A 22,639-nucleotide genomic window follows, 5' to 3' on the forward strand; every position below is an offset into this window, starting at 1 on the left:
AATTGAAAAATACCAAATAAATTATCCCACATAGTATGCTTGCAAGTATATACTTTAAAATGCTAATGTATAAAATTAATATTCATCAGATGACATGAGTAAGATGGAGAAATAGGAAGGAGGAGGACTTTGCTCCTTCATGAAGACACAAACTAACCAAATTGCCTTTTTGAGTGCTCCAGAAGCAGCTGGGAGAACACAGCACCCTCAGGCAAACACAAATGAAGAAAAGCCTGTTTGAAGAGAGAAGGAAAGTTTGTTCCATTGCCCCAGTAAGCTGTTCACCCGACCTGGCACTCCATGACAAGACTGCGAGAAAACTCTCAACTCTGCTCAGGAAAGACACGCGTGAACTCTGTGGGCAATAATCTGGCTTCTTTACAGCTGCCTGGAGGACTTGTTTCTTTCATGCATGACATGGAAGGCTGAGGGAATGGGAACAATGGGAACACCCACTTGATGCATTGCGGTGACTACTCACAGAACAGGTAAGACCTGCTCAAAAGCCAGAGACTGCAGTGCTGAAGATCATGTGTAATTAACAGGAAACAACAACAATGATCTAACTGTGAAAGTACAAACACTCAGACATTACACATCCCCAGAGTATGTTTGATAGGCCCCACAATTACCGCACAGATGGCTGTTATCTGTGTTCTCCATTACAAAGCAAGTACATAAATTCTGGGTCCAGGGCTGGTTTTTAAATTTCCAAACATCACCAAAAGATCACAAGGCATACAGAGGAGCAGAAAAATGTGTTACAATTAAAGGAACAAGACAAACCTCCAAAAACTGGCCCTAAACTAATAAAGAACTATAAATTACCTGACAAAGGATTCAAACTATCTATCATAAAAGTGCTCATGAAGGAAGAGTAGAAACCAGGTAACTAAATGAAATCCAGTAAAGTATGCATGACCAAAATGAAAATCCAGAGACAGGCAGTTTAAAAAACGACCTAACAGAAATTAGGAGCTAAAAAGTACAAACTAAATTTTAAAGTACACTAAAGGGTCAGCACCTGACTTGATGAAGTAGAAGAAAGACTTAGACAACATAAAGATCCCTCATTTTAAATTATCCACTGAGGAGAATAAAAAACTTGTGGAAAAGGACAGGGTCCAAGGGACTTATGGGACACCAACAAGTAGACCAATATACACATTAAGGGGGACTCCCCCCAAGGAGAGCAGAGTGGAAAGGGGCAGATAGCTTACATGAAGAACAACTGGCTTATACTTGCACAATTGTGGGAAAACAGAGACATGTTCAAGAAGCTCAGTGAATTCTAAGTAGGATAGATGTCAAGACATGAGGACACAGACACATTATAATTAATTTATCAGAAATCACAAGTGAACAGAGAGCTTTGAAACACCATGACAAAACTAATTTCTCCTGTGTAACAGAGCTCTTCTAAGAACATTAATGGTTTCTCAGCAGAACTTACAAAAAGAAATGCAAGGGATAAAATCTTCAAGTACCGAAAGACCAAAAAAAATATCAACCAAAAACACTATGTGGCATAAATGTCCTTCAAAAATGGACAAATGAAGGCATACCCACGTCAAATCCCCTAGAAGTGTACCATTAGACCTGTCCTACAAGAAACACTAAAGAAAGTCTTTCTGGTTAAAGCACAAAGATTCTAGACAGTAATTAAAACCACATGAAAATATAAAGCTCTCTGGTAAATGTAAATGTTTACACAAATATAGAAACCTAGAATATTGTAATGAGGTAGCACAGACTGCTATTTTCTTACTGAACTGAATTATTTTAAAGAATAAAAACACAGGGGCACGTAGTTGATTTTGGCTCAGGTCAAGATCTCAGGTTGTGAGATCAAGCCCTGCATTGGGCTCTAAGTCTCTCCCTCTCCATCTGCCCCTCCCCCCACTCACATGCATGCTCTCTCTCTTCCTTAAAAAAAAATAAATAAAAGAATAAAAATGAGGGGCGCCTGGGTGGCTCAGTCGGTTAAGCGACTGCCTTCGGCTCAGGTCATGATCCTGGAGTCCCGGGATCGAGTCCCGCATCGGGCTCCCTGCTCGGCAGGGAGTCTGCTTCTCCCTCTGACCCTCCTCCCTCTCAAGCTGTCTCTCATTCTCTCTCTCAAATAAATAAATAAAATCTTTAAAAAAAAAAAAGAATAAAAATGATATATCTAAATTACAGAGTATACAACAGAAAAGACACAATTATTAAATATAGGGTTACGAGCGACCTACAGTGGGTACAGGGATGGACAGGATAAGCAGTAGTTTTGCATGCTCTTGACGATATTAGGTTAAAATGGTTTGTTACAGCTTTGAGAGGTTTTAAGTAATCCCTATGGTAACCGGGGTGGGAAAAAAAACCAACAACAGAAGATATAACAAGGAAAGGAGATCGTATCAAAGCATGTCACTACAAACATCAAACAAATATAATGAGGCACACTGGGAGGGAAAGGAGGATAAAACAGCCACGAGAAATACAGAAAACTACGAAAAGACAGCAGAAGTACTTCCCCTTCCTAATTACTTTGATGGTAAGTAGATTAAACGCCCCCCATTAAAAGGCATAAATTGGCTGAATGAGTAAAACACAAGATGCAACACCCTCCTGTCTACAAGAGAGTCACATTAAGTCTAAGGACACACCTAAGATGCAAGTAAAAGTACGTAAAAGCACATTTCATGAAAACGGAAACCAAAAGAGGGCACAGGAGGCCATACTAATACCATACAAATACATGTAAATTCATAGAGTTTCAGAAGAGAAAAACATACATACGTAAGGAAACGAAACTACCCAGATACTGCTAACAATTATGTGTGCACCTGACAACAGAGATCCCAGACATGTGAAGCACAAAAGGCAGAACTGAAGGAATAAATCAACAGCATCATTATAGGAGCAGAGGTTAATACCTTGATTTAACTGGACAGAAAGCCCACATTCAAGTCCAGGAAGGGGAGCACTTGATTACGTATGACGGACGTATACAGACCACTCCACCAAGCAAGAGTCGGATACACAAATCTTCTCAGTCACACACAGAATGTTCTTTAGCACAGACTGTCTACAAAACACGTCTTAACAAATTTAAAGATTAGTATCGTAAGTATCATTTCTGATCACCATGGAATAAAACAAAGAATGAAGAGCAGATGGGAAATTGGAAATGCCACAAATATTTGGACATTAAACAACATGCTCTTGAACAATCAATGGGTCAAAATGAAATTATAAAGAAAATAACCAGTAAATACCTTGAGAGTAATGAAATGAAACAATATATTCAAACATATTGAAATCAGAAAAAGTCATTCTTTTTTTTTTTAAGATTTTATTTATTTCAGAGAGAAAGAGAGGAGAGAGGGAGGGCATGAGCGGGAGGAAGGGGCAGAGGAAGAGGAAGAAGCAAACTCCCTGCTGAGCATATAGCTGGATGTAGGGTTGCTCAATCTAAGGACCCTGAGATCATGACCCGAGCCTAAGTCAGACACTTAACTGACTGAGCCACCCAGGCACCCCCAGAGAAAGTAATTCTAAGGAAACAGTCAGTGGAGTGAAAAGGCAACTTGAAAAATGCAAGGAATTTTTTTTGCAGAGCGTCTAGAGCAGAAGGATTTAACATTTAGAACAGAGAAAGAACTATTGCAATGACAACCAAACAGCAACTAGCATGATTAGTAACTGTACAAAATTTTCAATGGGCACAATCCAAGAAATATATACAAATGGACAAGGCACAGGAAAGATGCTCAACCTAACTATTCATTAGAAAAATATAAATCAAACAGTGAGTCATCACCCCTCACCTGTCCAGATCCCACTATTAAGCACGAACAACAACAAAAAAAAAAGTACACGTGCTGGAAAGGATGAGGAGAGATTGGACCCCTTATACACTGCTAGAGGAAATGCATATGAAGCAATCACTATGGAAAACGGAATGGGGGTTCCTCAAAGAGTTGTAAATCATATTACCATATGATCCAGCCATCCCACTTGACAGTATATAACCAAAGCAATTCAAAGTGGAATCCACAAGAGATGTTTGCACAGGGATATTCACAGCAGCATTATTCAGAAAAGCCAATAATAAATGAAAGCAACAGAAATACTTATGAATGCATAAGAAAATGTAGCATATACATTCACTAGAATAATAATCAGCCTTGAAAAGAGACACATACTGTCACTTTATACAACATGGTTAAAACGTGATAAGTGAAATAAATGAGTCACAGAAACAGATACACTATGATTTCATTTAAGTGACTAAACCTAATGTGAACCTCATGAAAAGGAAGGAAGGAAAGAGAGAAGGAAAGAAAGAGAGGGTGCCAGGATCTCAGACGCAACTGTGGAAGTGGGTACTTAACAGTTACTAAGTTTTAGTTTTATAGGATGAGGTAATTCTAGAAATTGGTATTCCAATAATGTCAACACACTTAACACTTTAGTTAAAAATGGTTAAAATGGTAAATTTCGTGGCATATATTTTTGACCACAATGAAGAATAATGACACCTAAAACTGAAGAGATACAAATTTTAAAAAAATTACCTTTAGTTCAAAAAGGTGTTTCTTTCAAAAGAGAATATGAATTCATCCACAAATAGATGATGACATTAATTCCATATAACAACTTACCCAGGATAAACACACAATATAAAACCACCAGTGACAACCAACCAAGAAAAGAAACAAACAAGGTAAGTCATGAACCAACAATGTACAGGTAATATTTGTACAAACAAATACACACATATTTTTATTGGCATTTGACATATGGCTGATTCCTATTTCAATTAAACCCTACATTGTCTTTGAATTCCTAAGTTGAAAATTGTTATCCAAAACTATAAAACAGATAAAAAAACAAAAGCACAATTCACTAATGCTGTAGAAACTATCAATACAAATGAAGTTTTACTGAATGCAAAACAATAGGAGAAATGTTACCTGTAATACTTCTGAATAAAACAGATACGCTATTATACAAGGATCCTTCCATATAACGATAGTTTTAAATCGAGACCGGGCACTCAAGAAAAGCAAGCATTTTCTGCTTTGTTTAGTTTCTGCTAATGTTTGACACATTAGCATGTGTTATGTGGCATAAATTGTGCACAGAAAATTCATCACAGTCGATCATAAAATGTTCTAATAAAAATTTTATGGATGAGCTTCATTAAATGACACTAGAGAATTTGTTAAGAGATATTGCCACTTCTACAAAGAATGCCAAGGCTGTACTTCATCCTTGAGAAGCGACATCACGAACAAACATACAGAGAAAGACCATGATGGCTGTACAATATGCTGAGTATCACTGCTATATAAAATAAGCATTTTGGGCGCCTGGGTGGCTCAGTTGGTTAAGCGACTGCCTTCGGCTCAGGTCATGATCCTGGAGTCCCAGGATCGAGTCCTGCATCTGGCTCCCTGTTCAGCGGGGAGCCTGCTTCTCCCTCTGACCCTCCCCGCTCTCATGTGCTCTCTCTCTCTCTCAAATAAATAAAATCTTTAAAAATAAATAAATAAAATAAGCATTTAGGTATAAATTATACCACAGTTCAAATGTATTTTAAGATAATCATTTCAAGTAGCACTTCCCAAATCACACATTCAGGTGTGTTCTCCGCTTTGACCATTACACCTCACCTGCATCATCTGCTTTACTCATTCCCACCTACCTGGATGTAAGGCTCCTTTCTCTTCACATCCCAGGGCTCTCTCTTGGCTCCAGAAAGGTGAACAGGTGTCACTTAGATATAAGACTCATTTGTTTTAAAAAGAGAAATAGGAGTTCTTTTGGATTCTTTAATTTTCAACCCAGTATTGTCCTCAATACAGAAGAGAGAACATTGTAGAATTCTAGAAAATGGTTTCCCCAAATACTGTTATTTGATGAGTTTGAATGGAATGTTTTTATGGAACTTATACGTGCTACTAGAACACAAAGAATGGCAACAACAATCCTTTTTAAACATTTACTAGAGGGACGCCTGGGTGGCTCAGTCGGTTAAGCATCTGCCTTCGGCTCAGGTCATGATCCCAGGGTCCTGGGATCGAGCCCCGCATCGGGCTCCCTGCTCCGCGGGGAGCCTGCTTCTCCCTCTGCCTCTGTCTCTCTGTGTCTCATGAATAAATAAAATCTTAAAAAAAAAAAAAATTTACTAGAAACCAGGTAGTATTGTAAGTTAATGCAAGGAAACAAACCAAAACAACAAAATAATTTATGAGACCAAACATATTTTTTTTTCTCTTATGAGAGTATTTTGCCAAACGTCCAGTAAATGGAAGAAATGAGGTTTTAACCAAGGTTATATGAGTTTATATAACATGACACACAAGTCTACATACAGAGACACACATAGCAATGTTCTGTAGGGACCAAGGGTAGGCTGCCCTCCAAGATGAACATTCTTTTGGGCTAAAGGTAATTGACGCCCTGGCTTAAGAGAAACTTTTTACCGTCCCTTAACTTTGTAGAAGGATCTAACCTGGGGGTCTTCACAGAATATGGGTTATTAGTAGTGACAAATTTTATCTGAGTGACCCACCTGTGACGTGGAAAACATCTAAGTATCAAACATCTACTCTTCTTAATGCCTTGTGAAGTACGTTTTTCCACTTGAAAATCCCTGGTCCCCCTTCTTAGTTCAGGAAGACATAAATACCTCATTTTGCCTGACTGCCTTTGGGATTGCCATGCCTGTGAGGGTTCCTTACACTTATAAAATTTAAGCTGATCTTTCTTGTTAATCTGTCTCATTTCAATTGGATTCTTAGTCCAGGTAGAAGGACCTTGAAGGGAACAGAAATTCATGCTCCCTGGCAGGATCAACACAAAATTGATCTAATGAAGCCAGCATTGATCTTGTCAGTTCAGATGTAAGAAAGCAAACTACAGGTCATATATTCCCAGGCACAGCTGTTCCAGACAAGGGACATGTAGCCTAGGCTCAAGACATAGGCATGTGACCCCACTAGCTTACAAGTAGTTAATCAGCACTAGCCTACAGATATAATTACAGGATACACCTCATAAAACCTCTCAGATAAAGAAGAACGATATTTTTCTGATTCAAAGTGTTTTGAGAAGGAATACACCTCTAGGGTATAAGGTGAAGTGACACCAGAAGTTATTAAGGACATCTGCTAACATGACCTCATGGGTCTATAAATTTTTTCTGTTTTTTCCAGTTTCACCTTAAGCCACAAAATTACACCACTTCTATTATTTGTGAAGCGTTTACGACAACAGAATTGTTCACAATCACCTTATTCAAACAATAAGGTAAATGAAAGGCTGAATTCTATGTAACATAGCAATTTCATATCTGCTTAAATCCAATCAATTTGATTTTCACATCAATAGAATATTAAACAAAGCACATACAGTGAAAACAGGCTACAATAAATGATAAGACATTTTGCTCAGTCACTAAAGAAAGCCCTTCACATTTCCAATTTCACACCATCAAATTAATCATTCTTGCTGATTTAAAAACACAAATCAGGGGCGCCTGGGGGACTCCAGTGGGTAAGCGTCTGCCTTCGGCTCAGGTCATGATCCCAGCACACTGGGATCCAGCCCTGGGTGGGCTCCCAACTCAGTGGGGAGCCTGCTTCTCCCCGCCCCCCCTTATTCTCTCTTGCTCACTCTGCTCTAAGAAATAAATAATCTTTAAAAAAATAAAAATAAAAACACAAATCAAATATGGATCCTAGGGCTTACTTTCAGAGGTACCAGCACAGATAACTTCCTATAGTGATCCAATTTGGAAGTCAGTAGGGACCAGAAGCCTACTCCCCGAGAGCAGGGAGCCTGACGCAGGCCCAATCACAGGACCCCAGGACCATGACCTGAACGAAAGGCAGATGTTTAACCAACTGAGCCACCCAGGCGTCCCAGAAGATGATTTTCTTCTACAATACTGCATGGCCACAAAACACTGTAAAGTCAGGAGAAGCACAGATGCATCTGCCTCTTAGAAACTTAAAATTCTGGGGGCACCTGGGTGGCTCAGTCGGTTAAGCGACTGCCTTCGGCTCAGGTCATGATCCTGGAGTCCTGGGATCGAGTCCCGCATCGGGCTCCCTGCTCGGCGGGGAGCCTGCTTCTCCCTCTGACCCTCCCCCCTCTCATGTGCTCTCTGTCTCTCTCATTCTCTCGGTCTCAAATAAATAAATAAAATCTTAAAAAAAAAAAAAAAGAAACTTAAAATTCTTCACCATGTGACCAATTTAAATCCTTGACACGTTCTGTAGATGAGATTCTGAATGAATGCCAAGACAAAGGATATTAGTTCCTCTCAGTAGAGAGTGGCAGAGTCAACTTCAGCACCCGGCAGCCATCCCACACAAATAATTCAGTTGCTCCATCAGGGGAAGCATAGAAGAATCAGCCACTTAGCATGTTGAGCACTTTGAATTCAGCCAGGCTAACTCCAGGGAAAACCAAGACACAAAACGCAATCCACCATCTCCAGGGTGACACCTGAAGCAGCGAGATTAAACCCTAATTAGCACATTCTTTCACAGCTAAATTCCCTTACCTAGTGCTGGCATGTCAACCAACAGGGACAGAAAATAAACCATCACAACTGGAAAAATGGGATGGAAAACCCCCTTCATACAATCTGGTGGGACTCATGTTTAATACACATGGATTACATATCTGCAAGCATCTAAATAAGTAGAATATACAAAGGATTTTAATGCTCAAGTGGTCTAAATGAGGATCCCTCGGATACTTCATTTGTGTACCTATGCATCCCCTTCAAGGGAGCCATCTATTAAATAGAGAGGGATACATATTTTGATTGCTACTTAGCAGCTTTTATTAAGAGATTTACTTATTTTAGAGAAAGAGAGAACACAGGGTGGGGGAGAGGCAGAGGACAGGGGAGAGACTCTTAAGGAGACTCCACATGCAGCCTGACAGCCCGACACCAGGGCTCCATCTCATGACCCCGAGATCATACCTGAGCCAAAACCAAGAGTTAGATGCTTAACCAACTGCACCACCCAGGAACCTCTACGCAGAAGCTTTTAAAGGAGACACTGATAATGTACTATCTAAGCAGGAAACAAATACAGGACCTTCTGAAATAGGGCCAAAACCTGAGCTCAAAAATATCAACTCCTGTACAACTACTTTCTACTGCTACAGCACCTTTTTATAACTTAAATAGGATGCCAGGAAATGAGGCATTAAATTAAATCCCGTCAGAGAACAAGAATTCTTGTCCCCTCAAAGGTCCTTCTAGCTGGACTTAGAATCAAATTCATATGAGACAGATTAACAGGAGAAAAATCAAATTTAATAGGTATATGGACAGGAAATCCACACAGAAGTGAAGTTCCAGACTGTCAGGGAAGAGGAGGTACAAATGTCATCCTGAAATAAGGAAAGAAGGGGTGGCGGTCAGGAGCTTCACAGGAAAGGAAAACACTTCACAGGGCAATAAGAGCACATCTTTGGTATTTAGGTATTTGTCTTACCTTAAAGATGGTTCAGAGATAAACTTTTTCATGTTAATCTCTCATGTTCTGGAAAGAACCACCCCCCGCCCAATTTAGATTCTTCTGGGTTGTTAATGGCAGGGGAGGGGTAGAATGTCCTCTGCAACCTGCAGGTTCTCAAGTACCTTCAACTTCAATGATCCAAAGGGGCATTTTGCAGGGGGCGGTGGGTGGAGAGAGAGGCTTGTCCTGCTCCTTCAGTTCCCCCATCTAAAACTTCCTTGGGAGTTTCAAGTATTACATGTTGATCTGGTAGATTACTTCATGTCACTGATCTAGCATTTTACCCTGCCAATAGGGCAGTTTGGCCAAACTCGTTTCAGAAGGCAATGATACAGGTGTATTTTCAAAGGTAGCCCTGTAGCTTAAGTACTGTGATTAAATGAGGCATTTATATGAAAACAAATGAACTACGATTAATGATTAGATCAAATGTTAAGGCAGGTTCTGATTTCTGAGGGTAGCCAGCTGAGCAGACTTCTATATGTTAGATTTCAAGCATCTTAAGATAGAGTGAGGGCAGGCAGGGGAAACCTAACATTTTGTCCTGGTTTATAGTTTAAATACTACGTTGGTAGTGTTTCAGTGGTCCACAGAGCCACAGTACTAAGACTGTCTATACATGAGCTATTACGACAATTTCTTTACAAGTCATTCATATTAAGTTTGCAGAGCTTCAGGAAAAATGTCAATTTTAGTTCTCGGGGCGCCTGGGTGGCTCAGTCGTTAAGTGTCTGCCTTCGGCTCAGGTCATGATCCCAGGGTCCTGGGATCGAGCGCCACATCGGGCTCCCTGCTCGGCAGGAAGCCTGCTTCTCCCTCTCCCACTCCCCCTGCTTGTATTCCTGCTCTCGCTATGTCTCTCTCTGTCAAATAAATAAATAAAATCTTAAAAAAAAAAAAAAATTTTAGTTCTCAAATGATTCCAAGTAGGAAGGTGAGAGGAAACTCAAAATGTCTGGGGACTTGTAGCCATGCATTGGTCGACATTAGAAGAAATCAGGATGTAGTCCAGTTAATACTGAATACTATTAAAATCTAGGATCTACAAAATGTTACTGAAACAAATTTTTACCAAAGATAGTCAAATTAACACTAATTTGATTACAAAATAGTCTAAGAAAAAAACACTTGGCCTGACTATTTACATAACTGCAGGTAGAACGGAGGTTGAGCTACAGACACTTTAAAAACAGTTTTGCAGGAACTTTTCATTAGGAATCTCTAAATCGAACTTTTAATAGCATCTCCAGGTCAGAGTCCATGCCATTTTCGTGCACCAGACTTTATGGACAGTAACTACAGATTTCAGTGAACTCCTCTCTTCATGAAAGTCCCCTAAATATCCTGAGGTTCCTGCACCTGCTAGTAAGTAATCTTCCTTGCTCACATGGTAAGGCTGCTGGGAACTCCCTAAGCAAGGTATCAGGCTGGCATTTCCAAGGGGGCCTTATTTGATCCATAAAGTCAATCTTAGTTCCCTATAGCTGTCTTGTCGTATCTGAGTCTATGCAGCTCTTTCTCAGCTATGACATCCCAGTCAAAGCCATGGTTGTATAAACAGTGTTTGTGTCTTGTCATCATGAGAACAGATTCTTACTAAAATTATACGTATACATATATATACAGGCATTAAAAAATATAAAAATAGTTACTGAGACACTCTGAATTCTGGAGGAATCAGGGAGAAAAGACAAAACGTTCCAATTTGTTTACAAAGGTGTATTTTGTGTAACGTAAGTTAACATAAGGGATAAAATTTCTTAAATCTGTAAACACCAAAGTATTTTTTAAAAGGTTTTATTTAAATTATAGTGAGTTAACATGCACTGTCATATTTGTTTCAGGTGTACAATAGTGATTGAACAATTCCATACAACACCCAGTGCTCGATACAACAAATGCACATCTTCATTCCCATCACTTCTTTAACTCATCTCTCAAATCCATCTCCACTCTGGTAACCATCAGTTTCTTCTCTATAGTTAAGAGTCTATTTCTTGATTTGCCTGTCTGCTTTTGTTTCTCCTTTGCTTGTTTGTTTCTTATATTCCACGTATGCGTGAAAACACACGGTATTTGTCCTTCTCTGACTTCTTTACGTTAGCAATAATAACCTAGCTCCATCCATGTCATTGCAAACGGTAAGATTTCATTCCTTTTTAAGGCTAATATTCCATTCTATAGAGATACCCATCTTCTTTATTATCGGTCAATAAACACTTGCACCAGACTGTTTGAAGCAGAAATGCCCACTGTCACTGACTGTTAAACCACTCCTCCGAGAAATCCATGGCACAGAGCCAGGGCACAGGGCTACACTCATCATGGCACGTGGTAAAGGGAGGAAGGTCCCCCACAGCAGTGCATCAGCTTCCACGAAACGATACCCATCTACAGTGGATTCAAACTATGTTGGGGTTATATACCTGGGATTCTAGCGCTTTGGTGAAACCACAGCCCACACCTTGCTGAGCCCGCCTGTTCCACTGTCCAGAAGGCTTCTTCATCTCCAACATCTACTCTACCATGTGATATTTTGAAGCTATGCACTAAATGACTGCATCATCGAATACCCTTCCTCCATCCACAGCCACTCATCTAGACCTGGGCAAACAGAGTCATCACAACAGCATCTGGTCCTCACTAACACACAGGAATTCAGTTAAATCATGAAGATAAAATAGGACTTCCCTACTCCTCAGGAACCCACCACACTTGCCAATTCCTTTATTCCATTGCATTTATTCATCAGATGACACCACCAAGAGGTAACTGTGTCTTTTGAATGACTAAAGGGAGCCACGTTAGGTTCCCTACCCACACTGAAAAGAATTCTTCACATTTTCTTCCAACAGGTCTTACCTTTCTCTCTAAGGATGCTGCCATCATTGTGTTTTACTTATATTTACATCCCACATGCCAGGGCTAAATGTCTGAATTGACACCCATTGGCCTTACTTGTCTCTAATCTCAATTAAAAGGTCAGTGAGGACATTCTCACCACAACACAGGCAAAGAAGAACGTTTGAGATGCCTATGTAGGTGGAAATAAAACTGGGGATAAATAGAAATGGAGATCTGCAGATATCCAGGAAAATAAAAAAGTGTAAGTTATTTTTCTAAATCCAGGGAGTCAGTTGTGCAACCCAGGAAAGGTGTCCCCTCTCCACATGCAGAATTCACGCCAATTCTTCATCCTCTGTACTTTCTCTTAACTGGGGCTACAATGTCACTCCTACCGGAATATATTTCTCTAACTTATGGGGTATCTATTACACACAAACCATTGTTGTAAGTGTATGTTTACTAGATAGAAACATGAAAACAACACCCACATGTATGAAGTGGGGCACATAACTTTATTAGGGGCCATGGTAGAGTGCTTTAGGGTCCCGGGGAGAAGTCCAGATAGCCTTTCAAACTAAAATAGGTTTAAGTAAGCTCGGTGGGAGTCTTCTCTAAAGGACACATAAGGGGAAAGTCATGGGAGACAGGAGAAATGTTTGCTCACAAGGGTGGACTGGGAATGCCCTATCACGAGGTACATTAACTTCTGACTCTGCAGTTTGTTGTGTAGGAAATGCACTAGTAAGATTCTCTTGTGTCACTTAAAGTCCCCTGCAAAACTCCTGCCTACACAAAATGTATGCTAAGTAGCACTGTCATGGAGTACTTCACTTAGTTGATCAATAAGACCCACATACAATCTATAATACATCTGTTATACTTTCCCACTAGTCCCAAGGAGGAGAAAATGATACAAGAGATAAACTAACGGAAAAACAATCACACATTATCTAAACGTTAAAGCCAATGACAAAAACGGATTACTAGATAATATTTCCACTCTGTTGCCAAATAGGTGATAGATACCATCAGTTACCTACAAGCTTATATAAAATGAGATAGGTTAACATTGGTAGTCAGATAACACTTCATTCATTACATATCCGTGTTAACATGATAAAAACCATTGTGTTTTATTAATTAAAATATATTAAGTTCACACATAGACTAAGTTATGCATTTCAATCCCCTCTATAATCCTTGCTCAAAATACAGTATATAAGCATTAAAAAGCATTCAAGCACTGATATAATGATGTGGGAGTAATGGTTTCAACAGTTTTCAGGTGTGAGGTCCTTCTCAACAAATGTGGATGTATGCTATGTTGGGGAAGAGTCAGCTACCCTCTTTATGGTATCTGTGAGGATTTCTTCCTTTCAACCACATCCACTAATATTCTCTAACTATTGCTATCATGAGGATACATCAGAATTTTACTGGATTGCCACTTGTTTTTCCTCTAATACCAGTTGGTAAAATATTTTATTTGTAATATTCAGAAAGTTCTTTAGTTTTAATAAATGGAAAAGACTGATGTTCTGAACACCTTTTTCATGACAACCGTCATTAATGTTATAACCACAAACAGTATCTTCATTTAGATTTTCTTTATATATTGTATATTATATTGTCCTTCATCTTCCATGGATAATTAGATATCATGAGTCCCACCTAGTGAAGGAGAGAGCTCCTATCTTTGAGGAAGCAACAATCAGTCACACAATTTCACACGTACTAAAAATAAATGTATTTTCTGAAGTGACTTGAGAGTAGAGATACATTAATATTTGCTAGACACAAATATCAGATAGGGCCAATGTTAAAAAAAAGCACATATTGATATTAATTAGAACTATGCAAAAATCTATCCACTTAATCTTTTGAAGAACAGGACAGACATTTCTAACAGTTTAACTTTGTTATTATTCCTTATCATGAGTATTCTGATGTAATATCTGAATAGACTGACTGACGTAGTGCTTTGTACTTGATTTCTGTGACATTTATTGACATTTGATGTTCAGTTACATACATTTCTAAGTATTTACATCTTTCAAGTTACTGTCCTTTATGCACTCACGAGTGTTTACTAATGTGTGTATTTAAAATGAAGGTCTTTCCTCATTCATAAATTTGTAGGGTTTAACTCTAGTGTGAATTTTTGGATATTAAGGATTGAATTCCATTTAAAGGCACTGCAAATTTCTCTGTATTTTAGTTTCTATCCTGTGATGAGAACTATGATGTTCAGTAAGTTGGGAGTTCCAGCTAGAGGCTTGAGACATTCTTTTACCTTTGTAATGTTTCCCCTCAGTATGAACTCTGATGCTGAGTAAGAGTTGAGCAATCCTAAAAGTTTTACCACACTCTTTACATTTCTAAGGTTTTTTTCTCCAATACGAATTCTCTGATGGTCAATGAAGCTTGACTTCTGATTAAAGGGCTTGCCAAATTCATTATGTTTGCAAAATCTTCTCCAGTATACATCCTCTGATCAGAAGTTAGACTTTAGCACTGCTTAAAGGCCTTGGCACATTATTTTGGTTAGGACTCCTTCAAGTATGAATTCTGTGATGTCGAGTCAGGTGTGAGTGCTGGATAAAGGTATCACCACATTCTTTACATATGTAAGGTTTCTCTCCACTATGAATTCTGTGATGTCGAGTAAGGTGTGAATGCCGGTTAAAGGCCTGACCACATTCTTTGCATATATAAGGTTTCTCTCCAGTATGAATTCTGTGATGTTCGGTAAGCTTTGACTGCTGGTTAAAGGCCTTACCACATTCTTTACATTGGTAAGGTTTCTCTCCACTGTGAATTCTGTGATGTCGAGTAAGGTGTGAGTGCCGGTTAAAGGCCTGGCCACATTCTTTACATATGTAAGGTTTCTCTCCAGTATGAATTCTGAGATGTTCAGTAAGCTTTGAGTGCTGGTTAAAGGCCTGGCCACATTCTTTACATATATAAGGTTTCTCTCCACTATGAATTCTGTGATGTCGAGTAAGGTTTGAGTGCTGGTTAAAGGACTGGCCACATTCTTTACATATGTAAGGTTTTTCACCACTATGAATTCTGTGATGTTGAGTAAGGCTTGAGTGATGGTTAAAGGCCTGGCCACATTCTTTACATTGGTAAGGTTTCTCTCCAGTATGAATTCTGTGATGTTGAATAAGGTTTGAGTGCTGGTTAAAGGCCTTGCCACATTCTTCACACTGGTAAGGTTTCTCTCCAGTATGAATTCTCTGATGTCGAGTAAGCATTGAGTGCTGGTTAAAGGCCTTTCCACATTCTTCACATTGGTAAGGTTTCTCTCCAGGAAGAATTCTGTCATGTTGAATAAGGTGTGAGTGGTGGATAAAGACCTTGCTACATTCTTCACATTTGTAAGGTTTCTCTCCAGTAGGCATTGGCTGGTGTTGAGATGGTGTTGAGTGCCAGTCAAAGGCTTTACCACATTCTTCACAAATGTAAGTTTTCTGTCCAGTAGCAGCTGTGTTATGTATGTTTAGTCCTGATGATTGACTCAACATGTTCACAGGTTTATTACATCTGTATATGTTTTTTTCCATGTGAACTCTCTGATAATCACCAACACTGGAGGACTGGTTAACAGATTTCCCACACTCATTATATTTATAAGGATTCTCTCCCATAGGGATACTCTTATGTATAATCAGGTTGGAGCTTTGATAAAAGACTTCCACATATTTATCACACTCATAATGATTCTCTGGAAAATGAGTCCTCACACATTTATTAACATTTGAACCCTCGTTAAATTTGTTCTCAGAGTCACTGCATTGAGCAATTCTATTTTCATTGAAAATGCTCTGGTCATCTTGTAGGGCCGACTCCTCGGTGAAGGACCTCTCAAATGAATCCCACTTAGCACTTTGTTCTTCATTTTTAAATCTCTGATTTTCAGAAATGTTTGACTCAAAGGTCAATCCAATTCTACTTTCAAAATGGTTCAAATAATTATTTTCAGCATGGACTAGGCAACTTTCCAGATTTTCCAAATTCTCGTTCTCCAAATATGTATGTTTCACCATTTGATTTGAGCCCTTGCTTACAGAAAGACACTGCTTTGCAGAAGTAGCAGGCTTAAGAAGGGATATTTTCCCAAGTGTTTTACATTCTTCATCATTTTGGGCAGTGAGATTCATATTATGGACAGTTGTCTCAGTTTGGATATGTCCTCCATGATATCTTTGATGCTCTTCACTCTCCCCATCATTTTTCCAGTCTATCATTAAGTGTAAATTGTCAAGGGCACTATGTTTATATCTACCCACTGCCACGTTTTGGAAAGAAGCTTCTATGCACAGCTTTGGCAGGAAACTCTGGGTGCCATGTGAAGATACAGCTGAAAGATATTGAATAAGAGAAAAGTAAAATCATTCCACTTACTATTCTCAGATGAATATAATGAAAGCTTCTAATACGCAAAATTAAAATCAATCAGAGAACTTCAGCAATATGGCTGAGAAAGAATCATCAGGACTTCATTCCTCCAGGGAGACAAACGCGCAGACAACGTACAGATCACATAGCCTATCGCACAGTTCCATAGTCTTGTCATGCTGGAGCACACATCACGATCCTATACCTCAAAAAATCAGGAAAAGTGCCATCTGATGCCAAAACTAGCAGAAGGAAGGAAATTTAAACTTAAAATAGAAATCAACAAAACACGATAGCAAAAACAGGAAAACATCAATAGGAAGACTGCATTTTCAGAAAAGATCAACAAAATCAATATACTTTTAAATAAAGAATGGAAGCAAGAAGACTAGGTAAAATCAGAAGAAGTGGAAGCAGATGCAATACAACTGATACCAAAGAAATAAAAACAATTATAAGAGGTGATGATGGATAATTACATGTCCACAAACAGATATTAAAAAAAACTTGTATAAATCTCAACAAGTGTATAACCTACCTGACTCCATTATGGAGAAATAATTAAAAAGTACAAATATCAAATAATCTACCACTATTAAACACATTGAAAAAGCAAAACAAAACAAAACTCCCAACAAAGAAAGTCCTGTGCCAGATAAATTCACTGCAGAATTCAAACAAACATTTAAAGAGAAAGCACTTCAAATCTCCTCCAACATTTCCAAGGAGTGAAGAGAAAGGAAACTATCAAACAATCTCTGAGACACCAGCTTTACCAGGTTATCAAAGCCAAAGGAAGACACTACAAACAAAGAACACTACCAACTACTAACTATGAGGAATAGTTATACTAAGTCCACAATAAAATGAAGCAAACTGAATCAAAAGCACATTTTACTATTTTACAACATAATCAAGTGAGAATTCTTCCTGGAGTTCAGGGTCTTTTAACATATGGAAATCTATAAATTTAAGAGTGTGCATTAACAGAATGAAGGTCAAACATGACATGTTCATATTAATTGAAGCAGAACAAGAATGTGAGCATATCGGACACAGTTTCATGATTAAAAACACTCGAGAGTAGGAATAGAAGGAAACCACCTCAGCATAATACAGGCCATACGTACTGAAAGCTGAAATCTAACATATTCAATAGTAAAAGACTGAATGCTTCTCCTGTATGATCAGAAACAAGGTAAAGGAATGACTTCAGCACTTCCATTCAACATAGTACTGGATATTCTAGTCAGAACAATCAGGTAAGAAAAAGATACATAAAAAGAATCCAATTCAAAAAGAAAAAGAAAACTATCTCTGTTCAGATGACATGATCTATAGAAAACCATAAAGAATGCCTATTTTCATTTTTATGCTATTTTATTGTTTGGTCATCACTTGTATATTTCTGCTGATTTTCCCCACTAGACTTTCCATTTTCAATTTTTTTAATGCTATAAATGCTTGAGTTAAGAAAAAAGGTTCAGGGCGCCTGGGTGGCTCAGTTGGTTAAGCGACCGCCTTCGGCTCAGGTCATGATCCTGGAGTCCCGGGATCGAGTCCCGCATCAGGCTCCCTGCTCGGCGGGGAGTCTGCTTCTCCTTTTGACCCTCCTCCCTCTCATGCTCTCTCTCATTCTCTCTCTCTCAAATAAATAAATAAAATCTTTAAAAAAAAGAAAAAAAGTTCAAATAAACAACATAACGTTATACTACAAGGAACATAAAAAAGAAGAAACAAACATGAAATTTAGAGGAAGGAAATAAGGAAGAAAAATCAGACATAAAAAAAACAGAGATCAGAATAAAAAGTAACACTGAAAATCTCTATCAAAATTCCAATGTCATTTTCTTTGGCAAAAGATCAAAACCCCTCTTAACATTCATGTGGATGCCACAGTATAACACCCCCAAAATAATTTTCAAACTGAAGAGTACATTGGAGGCACCACACTCCCTGATTCAAAACATACTACAGGGGCACCTGGGTGGCTCAGTTGGTTGGGTGACTGCCTTCGGCTCAGGTCATGATCCTGGAGTCCCTGGATCGAGTCCCGCGTCGGGCTCCCTGCTCAGCGGGGAGCCTGCTTCTCCCTCTGACCTCCCCCCTCTCATGTACTCTCTCTCATTCTCGCTCTCTCAAATAAATAAATAAATCTTTAAAAATAAATAAATAAATAAAATAAAACATACTACAACGCCATAGTTATCACAATATACCACAGACATAAATACAGGGATAGCTAACCAAAAAGCAGAGGTGAGCCAGACCCGTCCTCATCCAATGTTAATGTGTAGGACAATGAAGTGAAGATCCTGTCAAAACTTATAATCTGATTTGGATTTCTAGGTGGGATCTGAGTTCCCACATTTCTCACGAGCTTGCAAGTGACGCCCATATCTTAGCTCAAGTGCCACACTTTTAAATTCCAAAAAGAAAAAGAAAAGAAATGGATGACTCTGAACGTAAAGAATATTGTGGAAATTACAACTTCTAATTTCAAGAACAAAACAATTCGTCTTTGAACATTTACTACCCACTACATCACATTCTAACATTTTTTCATAAATTCACCCATGAATCCACACTAACCTATGAGAACAGTAGAATTGTTCTTCACCTTTCAAAAAACATCTTGGCAAAACTTCAGTAATAGTATATCCTGAGTTTTATCCCAGATTGAAATTGAATTACTTTAAGACAAACACACAGACCACTATACAGAAGTAACCCTAAAAGAAGGTTCACAGCAGGTTTCAAAGGGACAATGGGAATGCAAACACAATTAAACCACAGAACATATCAACTAAAACAGGTAAGTGAGGATAAAACATAAAAAATTATAGATTCAATAAAAAAGAATAAAAATGATAGACTAGAGTTTTTCTTTATTGTCACTAAACTGAGAAATGCTTTCAGTGATAAAAACTTATGAATATATTTGTGGATGAAGGTTTTTGTGTCTTGCGAAAACACCACAAAGACAAACACACAAGTATATGACTAAAATAACGACTGTTTTTGAGTCTCTTATAGCATTCAATGTATTGGTCTCATGTGGCTTTTGTGCCGAGTTATATTTTACAATTTTAAGGCAGTGGAACATATATGATGCATGTTTTCTTTCTCCAGAGCAACAGAGAAGTGATAAGAAATGCTATGCTGGGGCTCCTGGGTGGCTCAGTTGGTTAAGCGACTGCCTTCATCTCAGGTCATGATCCTGGAGTCCCGGGATCGAGTCCCGTATCGGGCTCCCTGCTTGGCAGGGAGCCTGCTTCTCCCTCTGACCCTCCTCCCTCTCATGCTCTCTGTCTCTCATTCTCTCTCTCTCAAATAAATAAATAAAATCTTAAAAAAAAAAGAAAGAAAAAAGAAATGGTATGTCTGTGACATGAGTGTGAATAAAATGGAAATGTGTAGGGCCAAGCCGTTATTTATTTATAATCTCTACTTCAAACAATGGTATCTTAGGCCAACACAGGAGAGCCTTCATTTTCAAAGCCGACTACAAAGTGAAACAGAGAAGGGAGTTTCCTCATTAAGTAAGATGACTTATGCACATCTTTCAGTAAATCCTCCCAAAGTACATAAAAATAAATGAGAAAAATTATTAACCTTATAGTGGAGGGATCCAGCAGGGAACACCGAGGACATGAAGTGCATGAATCTCAAATGGGTCACACTGGTGATGGTGCCTAACAGTCTTCAAAGGACACATAATAACTACTGTGAAATAAATGTCCAGAAGCAAGTAAATCATAATTAAATGTAAACATGAGAACTTCCCTTTCATTCAAATATCAAGCCAAATATACTGCCCACACTCTGTAATCTGGAATAGTGTATGTAAACTATGTCTTTCGTGTGCGATCACAGGCTTTCACAGGCTCCTCTGCCTGTGATTTTAATCAGCTCAATCAGAGGCTTTTCCAGAGACCCAGATATGGGAGGTTAACCCATGTACAAGAATCATGGAACTCTCCTCCTGTAGGGACGCTGCCCTCGAGGGTTCCTGAAACACTGTGGGATTTCTCCACTGCAACACAGATGGACTGGGAGTTTAGATACAAGTCCTAGTCCTCATGTTGACCGATGTCCTGTCCAATTTCTGTCTCTCAAAAATAATGTTCTTCTACTGTTTCCTGAGAGCGTCCATAGCAAGGTCAAGTGGAAGAGGAACGGGCAAAGTTCATTTAACACCAGGGCTAAATCTTTTTTTTTTTTTTTTAAGATTTTATTTATCTATTCATGAGAGAGAGAGAGGCAGAGGCAGAGGCAGAGGCAGAGGGAGAAGCAGGTTCCCCGCAGAGCAGGGAGCCCGATGCGGGACCCGATCCCTGGAGCCTGGGATCATGACCTGAGCTGAAGGCAGACGCTCAACCGACTGAGCCACCCAGGCGTCCCACCAGGGCTAAATCTATGGCTCCCTTACGTCATTTACCTCTCAGGTTTAACCAGAGAATGATAAAAACGGATTCCTTTCTAGGTGGTGGAAAAACAAGAAAGAGGCACACCTCACAGGGGAACCAAGAGGCTGAATCAAGGCTGCACAGAATCCAGCTTCAGTTCGTCAAGGGCACTAAGTGTATTTTTAAAAACAAGACAAAATAAAAAACTACTTCTATAATTTGAAGTACACTGCATCTGGGCAGGCAAATTTTGAAAATGTCTGCTCCAGACAAAATTCCAGGCCTACATCACAAAAGATGAACCATGTAAAGGGTTCCTAAACACGGGGAAGAGGATAAAACAGGTGAGCCTGGAGTCCTTCCCTCCCTTCGCTTTTCATTCAAACTAACGTCACTCCTACAGGGCGAACTTCATCAGCCACTCTTTTCTGGACCTCTATCTATCCTTCTTCATGTCACCATGCCACATATATTCGTGGAAAGAGCTCCCACGTTGACAAGTCACACAGGTGCAATCTGCTAATGGTACAATGCTGATTTCTTAGCTTGGACCCCACAGATCACATAGATTTTAAAAATACCACGGTTTCCCTACACTCTCACTAATTCTCAGTGCTATAGGAGCTCTTCTGTTTTCATGTCAGGCTTCCTCCTAAAAACTGACTTTGCCTGAATTGAGCTCAGGAAATAAAATCAGTCGCAATTTCCAGTATCTTCAAAAGACTCCACTTATACAGAAAAGCCTTCATGAGATATTTGGCCATTATTCCATACACGTTAATGGTAAGAGATGAGAAAGCACGCTGCAGGGAAAACTATTTAAGAAACTCTCACAGAAATAAATGCATGTTCTTCCATGTATCTCCTAGGCTGCTCAGCCTGTGAGGACTCCAGGCTCTTCCATGTCCTTCTATTCACTTCTACACCCTGCTAGAACTCTCTCCTCTCTCCCATGTCTTCTTTCTCCAGCAATTTAGCCTTATCTCCATTGTGTTACAGATAAATATGCTTTCCTAAGTCTATATCCTATTATGAATACGTAGGTTCAGCTTCATTTGGAGGTTAGCCTTCTTTACATGCAAGTTCTAAAGAACGTAGCTGAACCTATACATGTATATGCATATTTCTGCTATTTTGTTTTCTATCAAAGCATAATTGACAGATTGTTAAGCTGGTTCAGATGTACAACACAGTGATTTGACAACTCTGTAGGTTCTTCTACGCTCACAAGTGAGCTACTGTCTGTCACCGTCCAACGCTATAAGAATACCATTAAACATACTCCTTGTGCTGTGTCTTTTATCACCATGACGTATTCATTCCATAACTGGAAGCCTGTACTTCCCATCTCCTTTACCCATTTTGCCCATTGTCCCTCTCCGTTTCATGCTGGCAACCAGCAGGTTGTTAAATGTATTTATGGGTCTTTCTGCTTTTTTGGTT

General features: G+C 39.1%; 3 protein-coding genes across 14 annotated transcripts in view; all 3 read right to left on the minus strand.

Moving 5' to 3' along the window:
- The window catches only part of LOC123856088 (KRAB domain-containing protein 5-like), a 212,269-nt gene that overhangs the window by 148,338 nt on the left and 41,292 nt on the right, over window positions 1-22,639 (minus strand). The window lies entirely within an intron of this gene.
- The window catches only part of LOC123856136 (microsomal glutathione S-transferase 2-like), a 77,127-nt gene that overhangs the window by 13,204 nt on the left and 41,284 nt on the right, over window positions 1-22,639 (minus strand). The gene's annotated exons all lie outside the window — the stretch shown is intronic.
- The window catches only part of LOC123856096 (zinc finger protein OZF-like), a 60,422-nt gene continuing 41,388 nt past the window's right edge, over window positions 3,606-22,639 (minus strand). For 2 of the 3 annotated variants that reach the window (XM_045892225.3, XM_064581778.1), the window contains one exon: window positions 3,606-16,749. In XM_045892225.3, coding sequence (XP_045748181.1) covers window positions 14,939-16,636 — 1,698 coding nt within the window. In that variant the 5' untranslated portion in view covers window positions 16,637-16,749 and the 3' untranslated portion in view covers window positions 3,606-14,938. Of the gene's footprint in view, window positions 16,750-20,402; window positions 20,514-22,639 lie in introns of all 3 variants that reach the window. The other variant, XM_064581779.1, reaches the window with a different exon arrangement.

This window comes from Mirounga angustirostris, unplaced genomic scaffold (genome assembly GCF_029215605.1).
Source record: "Mirounga angustirostris isolate CCGP_5_RB_7025 unplaced genomic scaffold, mMirAng1.0.hap1 SCAF_16, whole genome shotgun sequence".
Lineage (NCBI taxonomy): Eukaryota > Metazoa > Chordata > Mammalia > Carnivora > Phocidae > Mirounga > Mirounga angustirostris.